The 16,404-nt window shown below is 34.7% G+C and overlaps 1 protein-coding gene across 2 annotated transcripts; it reads left to right on the top strand.

Moving 5' to 3' along the window:
• Nucleotides 1-9,624: 9,624 nt before the first annotated feature.
• On the top strand, nucleotides 9,625-12,074 carry LOC111001577 (mitochondrial pyruvate carrier 1). 2 transcript variants are annotated; one of them, XM_022271511.2, is made up of 4 exons: nucleotides 9,625-9,743; nucleotides 10,084-10,153; nucleotides 10,325-10,425; nucleotides 11,489-12,074. In XM_022271511.2, exons 2-4 carry the CDS (start codon nucleotides 10,089-10,091, stop codon nucleotides 11,680-11,682), a joined length of 360 nt encoding a protein of 119 aa, XP_022127203.1. In that variant the 5' UTR covers nucleotides 9,625-9,743; nucleotides 10,084-10,088; the 3' UTR covers nucleotides 11,683-12,074. The 2 variants fall into 2 exon arrangements, with proteins under 2 accessions (XP_022127203.1, XP_022127205.1); XM_022271513.2 differs by having other exon boundaries at nucleotides 9,699-9,750.
• The last annotated feature ends 4,330 nt before the right edge of the window (nucleotides 12,075-16,404 follow it).

The raw sequence follows: 16,404 nt of genomic DNA, 5'->3' as shown, positions 1-16,404 counted from the left end.
TGCGATATTCAGACTGTCTGAGTAAGACTGTCTTAAAATCTAATTAGCAAGCTCGCTATTACACTGGACTGAATACCGCATGCTAACTCGACATTTTACTCATTTGCAAAGCGTACGTAGTCGGTGACTTAAGAAACTACCCTAGAGTAGGAGTTGCCGAGTTTGAATGACTATTAAAATGTTATATTAGTAATTTATATTATTATATGTAATTTAATAGATACTCCATACATTCAATATGGCAATAAAAATGGCATGTCTCGGTACAAATCAAGAACAGAACCAGGCTGGCAGACTTTAGTATGTTGTCATTAGAGAATCGCAGAAAATTTATTTAAATTTATTGACACATCGTTTGCAGCTAAGATATTCTATAATAAGATTGATTGTACGAACCTTCTTTCTAAATTTAAGATTCATGTTTGTTTTTACCAATGTATCAGTGTGTCGGGCGTTGGCTAACTTTATCTATAAAAAATAAAAAACATTCCAAAGTACTTTTTTTTCTTGCGAACACGCCACGGTGCACGCGGCCACAGAAAACAAACATGTACAAACGTCTTTGCTCTTAAAGGCTTATTACACCACGCGATATTCAGACAGTCTTACTAAGATTCAGCCTAGTGTAATAAGAGTTAGCCAGTTAGCCTGTCTAATTAGACCGACCGAATGGGTTCGGCGGTGCTTACTGGCTTACTTGCTGAATATCGTGTAGTGTAATAAGACTTAGCACGCTAAACCATTCAGTCAGCGCGCGGCAGTCACAGAGCAAAGACGTTTGTACATGTTTGTTTTCTGTGGCCGCGTGCACCACGGCGTGTTTGCAAGAAAAAAAGTACTTTGGAATGTTTTTTTAATTTTTATAGATAAAGTTAGCCAACGCTCGACACACTGATACATTGGTAAAAACAAACATGAATCTTAAATTTAGAAAGAAGGTTCGTACAATCAATCTTATTATAGAATATCTTAGCTGCAAACGATGTGTCAATAAATTTAAATAAATTTTCTGCGATTCTCTAATGACAACATACTAAAGTCTGCCAGCCTGGTTCTGTTCTTGATTTGTACCGAGACATGCCATTTTTATTGCCATATTGAATGTATGGAGTATCTATTAAATTACATATAATAATATAAATTACTAATATAACATTTTAATAGTCATTCAAACTCGGCAACTCCTACTCTAGGGTAGTTTCTTAAGTCACCGACTACGTACGCTTTGCAAATGAGTAAAAATGAGTTAGCATGCGGTATTCAGTCCAGTGTAATAGCGAGCTTGCTAATTAGATTTTAAGACAGTCTTACTAAGACAGTCTGAATATCGCATAGTGTAATAAGCCTCTTAATAATTTGTCCATTATTAAAAATAATTGTCAATTAAAAATTCATAAATTGCTATTAAAAATATTCAATTTAGGGTAATTCTTTGTTATTCATTATAATAAATGCTAAGCTTTATTATTGTAATGTAATAGTAAATGTTCTCGAGAAGGCAGTTAAATTCCTATCATAGTTTTTTTTTTTTTTTTTTTTTTATTATGGCCCGCACGGTTTGTGCATTGTGGCCCAGGGTCAAAACAGGGAAACGGATAAAAAAATAAATGTATCGGATGAAACGGAATTAAGGAAAGGAAAATAATCTATAAAATAAAAGATCAATTCTTATAGAGATAGATATAAAAGGAGTGTAAGAAAAGATATTTACATATATACATTCATAAGATCTAAATTTTTATATCATTACTTAAGATAAAAGCTGCTAAAAGTTTATATATATGTGGGTTCATTGTTGAAAGTAAACAGGATATGGATGAAGGGAAAGGAATTTGAAGGGAAATGAGACCGTCGATAAGAGCCGACCGTTCGCGCCGAGAACAAACAAAAATGATGTGATTCAAATCAGCTTCAGCATATCCACATTCGCACGTAGGGTTGTCAATAATATTAAACTTAGCAAGGTGAGCTGGGGTGCAGACGTGTCCCAGACGCATACGAGACAGTATTGTTGTAACTCTTTTACCGAATCTCAGTCTCCAAAACCAGGGCTTAATGGGTATAGAAGGTTGAATAGCACGATAATGTCGACCTTTTGAACGATCTTGATTCCAGGATTCAGTCCAGGAATTCCGGAGATAAATCCCAGAAAGAGCCATCAAGTCATGCGCATAGTTTCCAAAAATATCCACATCTCCACTATCCACTGCCTCATTGGCAATACGGTCGGCTTTTTCGTTTCCAGATATTGCACAGTGACCAGGAATCCATGCAAATGATACGGAATAGTTTTCTTTCAAACATTTCAATAGTAAGTTTCTAATTTCGGAAATGACAGGGAATTGATAATGTGAGCCAAATGGGAACCGGGCTAGGGCATTTAAAGAACTAAGTGAATCTGTAAAAATTACAGTTTTTTGAAGTTTCAGTAGAAGGATGTATTCTATAGCTTTGAATAGGCCAATACATTCGCCAGTGAACACGGAGGATTCAGGAGGGAGTTTAGTTTTTTGGACAATATTGTAGTTAGAATGTATTACACCAACACCTACACATCCATCACTGGAATGTTTAGATGCATCTGTGAATATTCGATGCCATTGTGGCCACTTAGTGTCAACAATATAATTAAATGTAAACTTTTGGTTTTTCTCAATTTTAACAAGACCTATGCTTGTATGTATATCAGGAGAGATTATAAGGGAATCGTAACTATATTTGAACAAAGGATTGGAAGTCGCTTGGTGAGTAGGAGCCTTAAGAGAAGTAAATCTTGTGTAACTTGTAACCAAACATGGTGTGCGTTTGTTTTTCCAAAATTGAGAAGTGTGGATTATATACGTCAGGGATGTCAGTTTAGGTGTAAGAATATGGTTACTAAATTGCATACAGCGGAAAAGGAATTTATCAGATAGAAATTGTCGGCGTAAGTTTAATGGTGGCTCTACACATTCGGTTCTCATACAATTGATTGGGCTTGACTTCATAGCTCCTAAGACTATTCTCATTGCTTTTGCTTGAATACTATCCAATTTTTTGAAAGCAGAAACATTTCCTGGTTCTAACAGAAAAGTACCGTAATCCATTACACTTCTGATTATGGCGTTGTAAATCAGTTTTAAGGAGTGTGAATGCGCTCCCCACCAGATGCCCGATAAACATCTAAGAATATTTAAATTTCGTTCACATCTCGCTGTTACATACTCACAGTGGGATACACCGGTGAGCTTAGAATCTAGAATTACCCCCAAGAATTTGACATTATTAGTTGAGGGAATCAAAACATTATCAAACTTTACCTGGATCGGGGGAGGCTTACGCATTCTGGAAAACAACACAACCCTGCTCTTGGATACAGATATGTCCAGACCATTCGAAGTCAGCCATGAGTTTAAAAATGAAAGGGAAGATGTTAGAATTTGACAATTATTTTCAATCGATTTGCCCGATTTGTATATAAGAAGATCGTCTGCATATTGTAGTACGTTTGTTGATGCCTGCAATGATGTTTCTAAATCATACGTATAGATGTTATAGAGCAAAGGACTGAGTACAGAACCCTGTGGTAATCCTTTCCATACGGTCCGAGATAGTTTGACATCTTCAATAAATAAATTTATGTATCTTTCACTGAGCATATCTATAATAAAGTTTGTTAGAATTAGTGGTACGTTTAAGCATAGCAGTTTTTCCCTGAGAACCGAAATAAGAACATTGTCATAAGCTGAGCTTATATCTAAGAAAGTAGCTACTACTGACTCATTGTTTGAAAATGCTAATCTTATGTCTGTAGTGAATATTGCTAAGCTATCCATTGTGCTTCTACTTTTTCTAAAACCGAATTGGGTCGTTGCTAATAGATTTTTACTCTCTAAAAACCATTCTAAACGGATTTTTACTAGGTGTTCTGCTATTTTCATTAAAACAGAAGAAAGGACAATGGGTCTGTAAGAAGAAGGATCATCGGTTGGCTTATTGTCTTTTAAAATAGGTATAATTGATTGAGTGATCCAAGACTTGGGAATGCACCCAGAAATCATAATGGAATTTATAATATTTAAGTACAGAATCAGCACACGGTCCGAAAGATTTTTCAAAAAAGAATATGGAATCCCATCTTCTCCTGGAGTAGAGTCTTTTACCTTATTAAGCACACCTTTAAGTTCGATCAAAGAAAACGGAGCGTTTATTCCACTTAGGTCATCAAAAATGTAAGCAGGAATAGATAATGGAGGATATCTCTGTTCCGGTACAGAAGGGGGAGCAAGATGATCCATAAACTGATCAGCTAGAGTTTTCGGTAATTTAGAAGAAGGAGAATTATTATATGCAGATCTAAATCTACGAATATTACGCCAGACCTCTGACGGGCTGACATCTGGACTAATGGAGGCACAAAATGATTGCCAACCATCGTATTTCTTTTTCTTAAACAATTTTTTAGTTCTACGGGCAGATTCTAAATATAACTCGAAATTTTCTTCTGACATATGCTCGCAGTATTTTTTTTCGGCCTGTTTTCTTTCTTTTATTGCAGCTGTACATTCATGATCCCACCAGGGAGGTGAAGGAATTTGCGATCGGATCTTAGTTTTAGTGCAAAAAGATTCATCGGCAGCTTCAATCAAAACCTGAGAAAGAATTTCTGCGGAGATCTGGCTACCTTCTTGAGAATAAGTATTAGTTTTCTGCTCTACTATTTGGTTGAATAATTTCCAATCTGCATTGTTTAATCTGTATTTAAAACGAGGAGAGCGATTGGTTTTGATAGGTTTGTATGAAGGAAAAGTAATAACAAGTGGAAAGTGGTCACTACCATACGAAGATGCTAGAGGGTGCCAGTCCAAAGTTGAAGCTAAATCAGGTGAACATAAAGATAGATCAGGCGCACTTGCACCTTCGCGTGGACCAGTAACACGAGTTGGCAGCCCAGTGTTTAAGATACATATACCATGAGAATCTATAATATCTAATAATTGATCTCCATAATAGTTGGAAGAAGTGCTTCCCCAAGATTGATGTTGGCAATTAAAATCACCTAGGACTAAGAAAGGCCTTGGGAGGATGGAGAACAGTTGATTAAGATGAGAAAAAATATTTACATTAGGACGAGAAAAATAAATAGATACTATACAAATTTTATTTACAATAGCAGCAATGACTGACAAGTCATCACCGAATGAGGGAAGTGGAAATAAGGAATAGGGGAGATTATTTTTAATGACTATGGCAACACCGCCATAGCCGTCAGGTCTGTCCTGTCGGATAATAACATAACCTGGAATTCGAAATGTCAATTCCGGGCGAAGCCATGTTTCCGACAGAGTTGAGACAAAAGGTTCAAATTTATTATGCAAATAGATTAAATCGTTTTTATTGCAGATTGCGCTTCTGCAATTCCACTGGATTATTTGTTCGCGTTCGGGACGCATAAGTGGATTTTAATTGAGTTAAGGAAGCAAGTGTTGGGCGGCGTTGTTCGGTTACATTGTTGTCAGAGTTAGAAATGGATTTTATTTCAGTCAAAAGTTGGATAACATCAGAGATTGAGAACATTGTTTCGTTATTGTTGTCGTTACTGTTTATTAAAGCGATCCCGTTAGGAGAAGCTGGAGCATCATAGTCCTTTATTAAACTGAAGTGTTCTGTTTTGTTATACCCCAGTCGTTTTAGTTTGGGGGTTGTTGGTTTAACAAATATGTTTTTCTTATAAGATCTACTATACGACGGAATCGAGGAAGAGGAAGGCGATACAGATGGCACAGGAGAATTAGGAGAATTATGCATGTTTGAAAACTTTACTATTTCAGCAAAAGATTTTGACACAGGATCATACACTTTGTTTGCTTCTGCATAAGATACACATTTCTGAGCCATATATAATTTAATTTTAGTCTGTCGTTCATATTCTGGACATTTCCTGTTTGTAGCAAAGTGTAGACCTGAACACAGACAGCAAGATGCTGCATCATCTTGTATGTTGCATGTGTCCCCAGTATGGCCTTGGCCACACTTGTAACATCGGGGTCGAGAGTTACAATTGGACTTAGTATGACCAAATCGGCAACAAGAATAACACTGAATAGTGGGGTATGAATAAAGTTCCACGGGTAGGGCATTGTAGCATACAAACACATGTTTTGGTAGAGCTTGGCCATCAAAAGTTATAACAACAGTCTGTGATGGCTTCCACTCAGGTGGGGAGCTGTTACGCACTTTATAATTTAGGCGTCTAATTTTTATTATTCCTCCGCTGCCTACAGGTAAGGAGATATTGTCTAATATATCTTCAGGAGACCATTCTTTTCATTTTCATTCCATAACACACGAGCGCTTGTTACAATGGAATTTCAAGAAAGCCGATTTTAGTTCGTTGTATTCCAAGGTTAGAGAAGTGGATTGGTCTGATGTGTACTCGTCAGATTTAAATCAGAGTCTCAATTGCTTCTATTATAAGTTGAACTCTGTACTTGAGGAATGTGTGCCAAAAAAATCCAGGAACCTACGATGCTCAAGGTATTTATATCCAAAATGGTATACAAGGGAAGTCATTAAAAGAATTAAACAAAAAGCCACGCTGCATAAGAGATACAAAGTTACTAAATCCCCAGGAGATTACGAAAAGTTTAGCCGGTGCAGAGCTGAAGTTAAGAAATTAATTGCATTGGCTCTTGAAAATTATACTAAGTCTGTTGAATCAAATATCATTGAAGATCCCAAGTCATTCTGGAGGTTTATTAATGGTAACAGAGTCAACAGAGAACCATCGGGTATTATTGAGAACGGAGAGGTGTTACCCCCTGATGATAGTGTTAGAGCATTTGCCAAGTATTTTAGCTCTGTTTATGCTACACAAAAGCCAAAGCTTGACGTCAGCGCAGCTGTTGCGGCAGCGGGTTGTTCAAACGGGGCTGCACGAGTTCATGTTGGGAGCTTACAATTGAGCGATGTACAGGAGGCACTTAAGCTACTTAAACCAAAAAAGGCAGCTGGCCCGGATGGTATACCGCCTTATATATTACGAGATTGTGCCGTTGTACTTGCTGAACCACTGCTCCACATTTATAACCTATGTCTCAAAGCAGCAACATTTCCCACATGTTGGAAAACCAGTCGGGTGATCCCAATTCCTAAAGTAAGATGCCATGATAAAGTAGAACAGCATAGACCGATAGCTATTTTGTCATGTCCGGCGAAAGTATTGGAAGCGGCACTTCAAAAATGCATATTTAATCAAGTGAGTTCCCAACTATCGGAAGCGCAACACGGGTTTCGGCCTATGAGGAGTACCACTAGTAACCTCTTGAATTATATGGCTAATATTAGCCCAGCTGTGGACAGTGGAAAACAGGTAGACGCTGCTTATTTTGATATCAAAAAAGCGTTCGACCTGGTCGATAATGACGTGCTTTTGCAGAAGTTTGCACATATAGGATTCACTCCACACTTATTAAACTTTATGGCCAGTTCTATGGAAGATCGAACGCAATACGTGGATTACGCGGGGTGTAGGTCAGAGGCCTACTTTACGAGATCAGGCGTGACACAAGGCAGCAATTTGGGACCGTTAGAATTTCTGATAATGCTGAATGACCTACCGAAAGTTGTCAAGAATGCAAAGTGCTTGCTCTTCGCTGATGATCTCAAACTGTACATGCCTATAGAGAGTATAGATGACTGCATTCGGCTGCAGGAAGACATTGATCGAGTGGTTAACTGGAGCAGGAGAAATAGATTGGAGTTTAATTTGGCAAAATGTAAAGTGATATCTTTTTCAAGGGCACGGTTAATCACTCGGTACAATTATACCATTAGTGGGCTAACCTTGGCGCAAGTCTCAGAGGTCAAGGATTTGGGAGTTTATTTTGATACGAATCTTGGTTTCGCGCGACATGTAGAGATGGTATGCAAAAAGGCGTACAGAAATCTGGGGTTCGTATTAAGAACAGCTTGTGGCCTTGAAAACATCGGTGCGATCAAAATCTTATACAACGCGCTAGTGAGAAGTCACTTGGAGTGCAACGCAATGGTGTGGGCCCCATATGAGGCTAAATACAGTCTCATGTTAGAGCGAGTACAAAATAAATTCACTCGCTACCTCTACAAGAGACTGTATGGAGTGTATCCCTTGTATCCGCTTATGTACCCGACCCTGTTTGTTCTGGGTATGGTGGGGTATGACCAGCTACGCCTCAGAAGAGAGGTAGCTGTGACCGTTTATATATTTAAAATACTTACGGGTCGGGTGCATAATCCGGATATAATGGAGAGACTGGGTCTACGGGTACCAAGTAGAAACCTGAGGCTTACGTCCAAGCTTTTGGATGTACCGCGCGCACATTCCAACTTGGTTAGCAAAGCGCCACTCACGCGAGCAATACAGATCATTAACAAAATTTCCATTGAGGTGGACCTATTTGTTTGTACGCTGGCTGAGTTCACAAGAGTTGCTTGCTATATTGTTAGTTATAAGGTTTAGGAATTTTAGTTTAATTAGTTTAATTTTTTAATGTTTGTATGTAGGTTAGTTGGTGTGGGTAGTATAATGGATTTCTATCGCATTAGTTTTAACTGTAAAGATAGGAAAATTTAATGGAAAATAAATAAATAAATAAATAAATAAAAATTCTGCGGGAATACCTCGCACAAGCCCCATTCGAGTCACATTAAATGAAGGAATAAAAGCTTTAAAATTATTAATTGTCAGGCAAGGGTTATTAACAAATTCATTTGCAAATTTGTGGTCTGAAAATGATAGGGAAATTCGGTTTCTGCCTATCCTTTTAATGCTACCATTAATAATGTTTTTAAATGAATTTTTCTTTAGGAAATACCCAAATTGGACTGGGTGCAGGGAGGCTATGCCAGTATCTGAAGAAACTTTTTGCACATGAACTACAAACGGCCCTATGTCATAGGCCTCATAAAACGATCTGCCTGTAGGATTTTTTGGAGACTGAGAACAATCTGATGGGGGGTGTTGTTGGATATTAACAGTTACACTTGTTTTATGTGCTGTGTCACTTTTTTGCTGAAAACTATCTATATCGTTAGCGTTCTTAATCTCAGTACATAATGAGGGAAATTCAATATCCGGTATTTGGCACGAACAATCAGTCTCTTTTTGCTTGTTACGACGCGTCGGGTCAAATCTTTTTTTCCTCTTATTACAATGTTTGCAAATTTTACCTAATCTCATTCTTTTACGGTCACTCCGTTGATCCACATCTGTGTCTACACTGGACTCGTCCAGTTTAGAAAATCTATTTTCTACTACAATATTACATGCAACCTCGGGGGGCGAGCCCCCGATATCCGGGGGCTCGTTCATTTTTTCGCCTGATTCCAGGCCTTGAGGAAAAAGTATAAAAACTTACCAAATATTGAAGAATATATACACAAATTAAAAAAATAAACAATTAAGTTAAACTACTACATACAATTATATACAAATTGATCTTTTATATCAATTAAATTAAATTTATAAATTTTACTAAAAAACAAAACTCCCGCCACGCGCGCGCGACTTTGCTACTATATCCCTATCATAGTTTTAGATTATATTATATAAGTATAAATATTTTTTTAGTGTGGTAACTCCCAATTCAGAAATTAAAAATATTACGTACGGAACTGCGAAAGTCCTCCTGTCCCTGTCTTTCAAGCTTGTGGAAGTGCGTTATCTGTATTCTGTGGTGCGGGGTGCCTAAAGTTGATAAGTGTACAATTAAATATTTGATAACGTAAGACGTTGGTGAAAACTTTTAATTATATTAAATTTAAATAATTGTTTCTATAAATAGAACAATAGGTATAGTTTGATCATCAAGCTAGTAAAATGTTACACATTGCATTTTTTTTTTAATAATTCTAAACATAACCTTTAACAAAACAGAGGTGATTGGGGACACGAACAATTACCATAACAAACGTCTTTTCATCACAAATTGCAGAAATTATTGTATTATCATACAAATGATTCTTTATTAGACGTTCCCTAAGTCATGCGTAACTTACAAATTATACTGATAAGAAATTTGTCACAAGTTTATGTAATTACTAATTAATTATTTTCATTTTCAGCCACAATGTCGTTGGTAAAAAAGTTAGTGGAACAGCTAAAAAGCAAAGAGTTTCGGGATTATTTAATGAGGTAAGTTATAGTAATTATGTGAAATAAAAACTTTGTTCTTTCTTTACTTACTGGACAATTCAAAAATTATTAAATTCCGAGTTTTTTTATAATTATTACTGAAGCCTACATAGGTAAACAAACAATTAATTTCCTAAAATGTAAATACATCTTCTGCATTTTACTTTTCAGCACACATTTTTGGGGGCCAGTAGCAAATTGGGGTATACCACTAGCAGCTATAGCAGACACAAGAAAGGACCCTAGGTTTATTAGTGGTAAAATGACATTTGGTAAGTTATTATATGATGTGAATATTTTTAGTAAAACAATGATATAAATTTTGAGTTAGATTTTAATATATCTATTAAGATAATATTTGTTATTTACAAAAGAATAATGTTATGAAATCTATATGTAGTACTTATAGATTTGATAACACCATTTGATTGGATTTGGGGCACTGTTCATTGTAGTGTTATATAGCATCTTGGAATTATGAAACACTGTATCTGAAAACAATAGCCCCTGGAGGTGTTTCTATAAACATATCTCCAGTTCAATTGTTTTTCATCTTTACATGTTCTTATAATCTTATGTTTGTATTTAAAAAGGTTTTGGTCTTGTCTTATTTAGCCATAGCAAAGTTATGCTTTTGCTGAATAGGAAAAAAATATTGTTTAAAATGAATTCACAAAAAAGATTAACATTTAACTGTTGTCTTGTTTTCATATAAGAAATTAGCATTTAAAGAACTAAGTATTCAAATGGATTAAAGTACAAATTTCTTTGATATACATATGTAGTTATATTATTTGAAAAAATATTCAACTATGGTAATTTTGCACTATTTTTATGACATAAAGATTTGAAAAATGTTTTATATTCTAAAAGTAGAATTATAATTTTATCATACTTTATTTGCTTATTCATTATTGCATAATTATTGAGTTATAGAAATCTGGTCATATCTTTTGGACATTTATCATATACTGATATCCAAAGGCTATAAAAATAAGTGCTTTATAGTACTAATATTGTTTATCACTGCTATTGATACTTATGTAGAATTAAGATTTTTTTTTGTCTGAAACTAATTCAAAATTTATGGTCCCACAACTTGTGTAAAATAGGATATATATTTTTTCATTATCTTTTCCATATTCATAATGATTAAACTATTTATATATATTTTTAGTGCTGTTATTGTTTTAATTTTAAATTTTACATAATTTTTCTTTTCATTCTTTTTAAAACATTAATATGGGGTTTGCTACTATACTATAAGTAGGAGGAACGATAGTTCTCAGTATATATATACCATAAACTCTTTCAAAATTATTATTATGTTTTCAGCCTTAACACTCTATTCGCTGATGTTTATGCGTTTCGCGTGGCGAGTACAGCCACGAAACATGTTATTGTTTGCATGTCATTTGACAAATGAGTGCGCACAGTTGACACAGGGAGCTAGGTTTATTAACTACCACTACATACAGGGACCCGAAACAGAAAAACAGAATGCACAAGAGAAAGAAAAAGAGAAGTAGATGGTTTGTAAGGTATGTTTTGTGATACTTGTGCGATGATACATTGACTAGGGCAAAAGCAGTAGGGTATGCTTGAGATTTAGGAAACAAAGAAGCTAGTAAGGTCATTACTGTAACTTATGGGGCCAAATAACTAAGTTGTGGAAGACCCAGCACAAATATTTTGACTGTTTCATCAAGAAATTGAATTAAGTATACTTAACTGAACCTTGTGCACCAATGCAAGGTTTTCCTTTGTATACAAATACTAAAGCACATATTGTACATATTTGACAGTGCTTAATCACAGGCTTGAGATAATTTTTGGGTCATCATTCTAAATACGAGGTGTGCCCATGTATTCCATACAAAAAATAATTGATATTTAATACCATTTTATACATCCTAAAGGTTTAGGGCCTGTTTCACAATGTATGGATAAAGTGTCAAATAGCTATGCAACACATAAATTATTCGAAAGATAAAAGTTCCAAATAAGATACTTCGAATTTCATGACGTATAGCGCTATCTGACAGTCGTGAAACGCAAAAATACTATTTATCCTACGAATAAGTAATAAATAGCTTATTTGGAACTTATCCGGACATTGTGAAACAGGCCCTTAATATGTTAAATGTCGTCCTGCAAGTATCACAACCACATTAAAAATTATTTTAATAGTTGAATAGGTTTGTAAGTAGATGAATTTAGTTAAAATATTTTTCGGCTGCAGCGATAAGTCCTAAAGGGCTAAATGTTACAGTAACATCGAATTTGTGTAAAGGCCTATATCCTGGTCAGATTTTATTATGTCAACCCTAAAGGTAGTTTAAGACTACTGAGAACTGGTAAAATGGATTTACTAAGCTTATGTACATTGCATTATGTTTTAAAACTTATAAACTTATAAGTAAGTTAGAACCAAGACAACCATAGTAGCCTTTGTTTGTCAAGACATTGTAATAAAATGCAAATCCCTATATTAATGTTATGGCTGTGTATGTGTGCCAATTATTAATGTTTTCTATTTGTGCTTATCTTTTGAGTATTTATTGAACAATAGTTAAACCATGATATTTATTCAAATTATCTATCCATTGCTAGCATTTTCAAGTCACAGATATGATTTTCGTAAAATGTAACAACCTGCCTGTGTGGCAATAGTAACTAGCATCCATATGGAGTACTTATAGGTATCAACTTTTTTAATTTGATTAAATCAGAAAAAAATTGGATCTGTGACTTTGACTGCGTAAAAAGGTGCTAACTACTAGAAGTAAGGTTTAGTTTACATAATTAACTCCGCAGTGTTTTCTGTAAAACTCCAAGCAATCTGTACTTTATCCATGTATATAAGAATCTTGGAATGGATTTGTAATGCCATTTTATTTGGCAACAAATTGTGTATATTTCTGTTTATCAATCCTGACATGTTTAAAGCAATTTAAGTATAATAACAGCAATTGTTATGAAGTTATTAGTAAGTTAGTTTTATTTTATCTATGGCAATATAGAGCATACGTAAATCAATAAAGAATTAATAACTATATGCGTAAAAATAACAATTTATTTCAATTTGGTTTTTACAAGATGGCGTTAACTGGTTATTGCGTTGTGATTCGTTGCAGCCGAAATTGTTATGTACAAAGTTATATTTTTGGAAAATTTATAGTAATTATTGAAATATACTCTATTGTTGATCTATTATGTATGTTTATTTGTGTTCAGTTGTTTATTCGAAATTAAAAAATAGGTAATTATTATGTATTTTATTGAATCTAGCACTTTTTCATTCAAGGCACAGATAAGCTCTCACATTCTGATAATGGTCATGAGTTTGGGTCACGTCCAAACTTCAAATTGTCAGGTTATTGGATGATAGTTTTTATTAGCTTCACTTAACGTCCCCTATTTAACTCTGACGCGGCTTGATCAAATATATTTTTTTCTCACATTCAACACTTGCGTTCACCACCCCCATCATCCAAACAACCAGATTACCATATGTTCATTATTAAAAATACGTAGAATATGGATGCTATCAATATCTGACTCGCTCGAGTATGTTCATAGCAGTATTTTTGACATTTTTAAAAATCTATAGCTATCCTATGAAAAGTTATACAGTATATAACTTTTTTTATTATCTAAGATATTACATTTTTTTAACTTATAAATATAATGTGGTAAGTATTGTTCGCAAAATTTGTTTTGTAAAAATGAATGCCTATATCAAAGTGAATTTAATGAAATGATAGCAGTAATACCTATGCAAAAGGTATTACAAATCAACTTATAACTAGAAAATCATAAGTAAGTAGGTAAAATAAAAATTAATTCCTTTAAATTGTACACATTTGGTTGAAACGGTAACTAATCATATTAATATAGATATAGAATTATATTTTCGAACGAAAGAATCAAACTCGTTGATCTATAGCTAATTAAAAACCGACATCTTCGAAGTCGGTAGAATCGTTCATCATCATCATCTATACCAAATACTGCGAAATATAACATTCATATTTTTTTCCCATATTGGACATAGTAGATTACCTTATTGTTTTATCTTTATGAACAAGTTTTAATTAAAATATTGATTTTTATATGTTCGAATTATTTAAAAATAAAAAAAAATCAACAAAAGTAACTTTTTCAGAATCGCTTATTCTGTCATAGTTAGAAAGTCGTATTTTGGTTCAGCCGAGTGAGTGGGCAAGATTTTTTATACAAATTGAGTTGGACTTTCATTTCTTCGTAAACAGTTTTATCAAAATATCCTATTTGTCAACTACACGTAATATTTAATATTTCGATGTACCTAATTGACACGTAAAAATATTGATGTGGATTTACTCAAATACCTGGCATAAGATTGTCCTGTAGTATTAAGATTTGAAATATAACTAACTGTTTTTATTACATTAGGACCTTTATTGTAAGTAAAATTAAATATGAGTGAATTAATTACATAATTTAAACAATGAGCATCAGCTTTCGTGGTCAGCGAGAGATAAATTTAATAATAAATTAGCATTTAATTCGATAATGTATTTGGTTTTATTTAAATCTCTATAACTAGCTTAAATCAAAGACAGTAGATTATCATAGGCATATACAGAGGTCGGCGACCACTAGCCCTAGCCTTTAAGTGGTCTAGTGAAAGGATGTCCGGTTATCCATTTAATATTTTAGACTCGACACTTACAGAATATTCAAACTAGGGCGTAGGGCTTGAACAATAACCCAAGGTACACAAATGTCAATACATTTATAGCAACTATTTACGGTAAATTCAAATACGGAATTTAGATTTTTTTTTGCCGCGCACCACTACTTTGTGAAACCATCTGCACTCTGAAGTATTTTCGAACCAATTCGACTTAGGGTCCTTCAAGAAAAGAGCGTACCAATTCTTAAAAGGCCGGCAACGCACTCGCGAGCCCTCTGGCATTGAGAGTGTCCATGGGCTGCGGTATCACTTAACATCAGATGAGCCTCCTGCCCGTTTGTTCTATAAAAAAAATGTTATGTTCGATAGGTATCTTTGTGGTATCTTTTAGAATTTCAGATCCAGCTTTTCCGACGTACAAAATGTGGGTCGCTATATCGCATCTATGAGTAAGTATAAAAAGAGATTTGCAAAACTACACAAAACTTATTTCCTATTCAACGTTATATAAAGTTATTCGTGCGCAAGTAGTGGAGTGACGTCACGACGGAACATTTAGCGAAAAAAGTTGGAGGAAGGAGATGCTTTATCACGTCCAATGAAATATACGAATTTCCGTCGCAAACTGGCAAAGTATGTGTATTTACATACGTAATGTTCTATGGAAACAGGAAACTCAACGAATATATGAAAGTATAGTGGCGACTCATGATTTGGGAGATTTGCAAAATATTTGTTTTTTGAATATTAGAAATAAAAATCAATATTAATATTGTAGGGTAATTATAGATATGAATAAAACAATTGTTTACGTTTAAGTTTTTGTTTTCATAAATTACACTTCACGTATACATTTTAAATTCGTAAATTGTAGTTAAATAAAATAAGTATTAAATAATAATTTGTCCGCGCAAATTAGATTTTGTAGGTTTGCGCTCTATAGCGCTTTAGGTCAGTTTATATTTTCATTTATACGCCGACGATCTCCAAATCTACATTCAATCAAGTCTCCATGATCTCCCGCAAGCCATACATTCCACTAACTATGAGCTGGCAAAGATAGTTGACTGGAGCAAAAATTTTGGTCTTCTAATCATTCCCAACAAGAGTTAAGTCATAATTATTGGCAGCCCCTATTTCACGACGAGAATTGATTGGGCCAATATACCACCTTTACATATCAACGGTGTAACTTTATTATGTCTGAACTTTACTCGGTCTTATTTGATCAAAATTTATCCTGGGAGCAGCATGTTAAAGAAGTTAGCCGCAAATTGTACGGTGCCTCTAGTATCCTCCGACGTCTCAGTAATTTCCTTCCCTTTAGCACTAAAACCTCACTGGCACAACCTCTCCTCCTGCCTTTACTGGACTACGCCGATTCCTGCTCCTCCGATCTAAGCGAGGAATTGCTAAATAAACTCCAAAACTTCTGTATCCGATTTATATTCGGTCTAAGAAAGTACGATCATATCTCTGCGTTCCGTAAGCGGCTAGGTTGGTTATCCATTCGACAGCGACGTGATGCTCATGTTCTCCATCTCCTATATTCCATCCTGTTCAATCGTAA

This window comes from Pieris rapae, chromosome 17 (assembly GCF_905147795.1).
Source record: "Pieris rapae chromosome 17, ilPieRapa1.1, whole genome shotgun sequence".
NCBI classification, from domain to species: domain Eukaryota; kingdom Metazoa; phylum Arthropoda; class Insecta; order Lepidoptera; family Pieridae; genus Pieris; species Pieris rapae.
Note: the sequence above shows the minus strand (reverse complement) of the source record. Positions and strands in the feature narration are given on the sequence as shown.

Coding starts and splice junctions, on each gene's coding strand:
- LOC111001577 (XM_022271511.2), top strand. CDS start 10,089: ATGTCGTTGGTAAAAAAGTTAGTGGAACAGCTAAAAAGCAAAGAGTTT. Junction 10,154..10,324: donor TTTCGGGATTATTTAATGAG/GTAAGTTATAGT, acceptor TTTACTTTTCAG/CACACATTTTTGGGGGCCAG. Junction 10,426..11,488: donor TAGTGGTAAAATGACATTTG/GTAAGTTATTAT, acceptor TTATGTTTTCAG/CCTTAACACTCTATTCGCTG.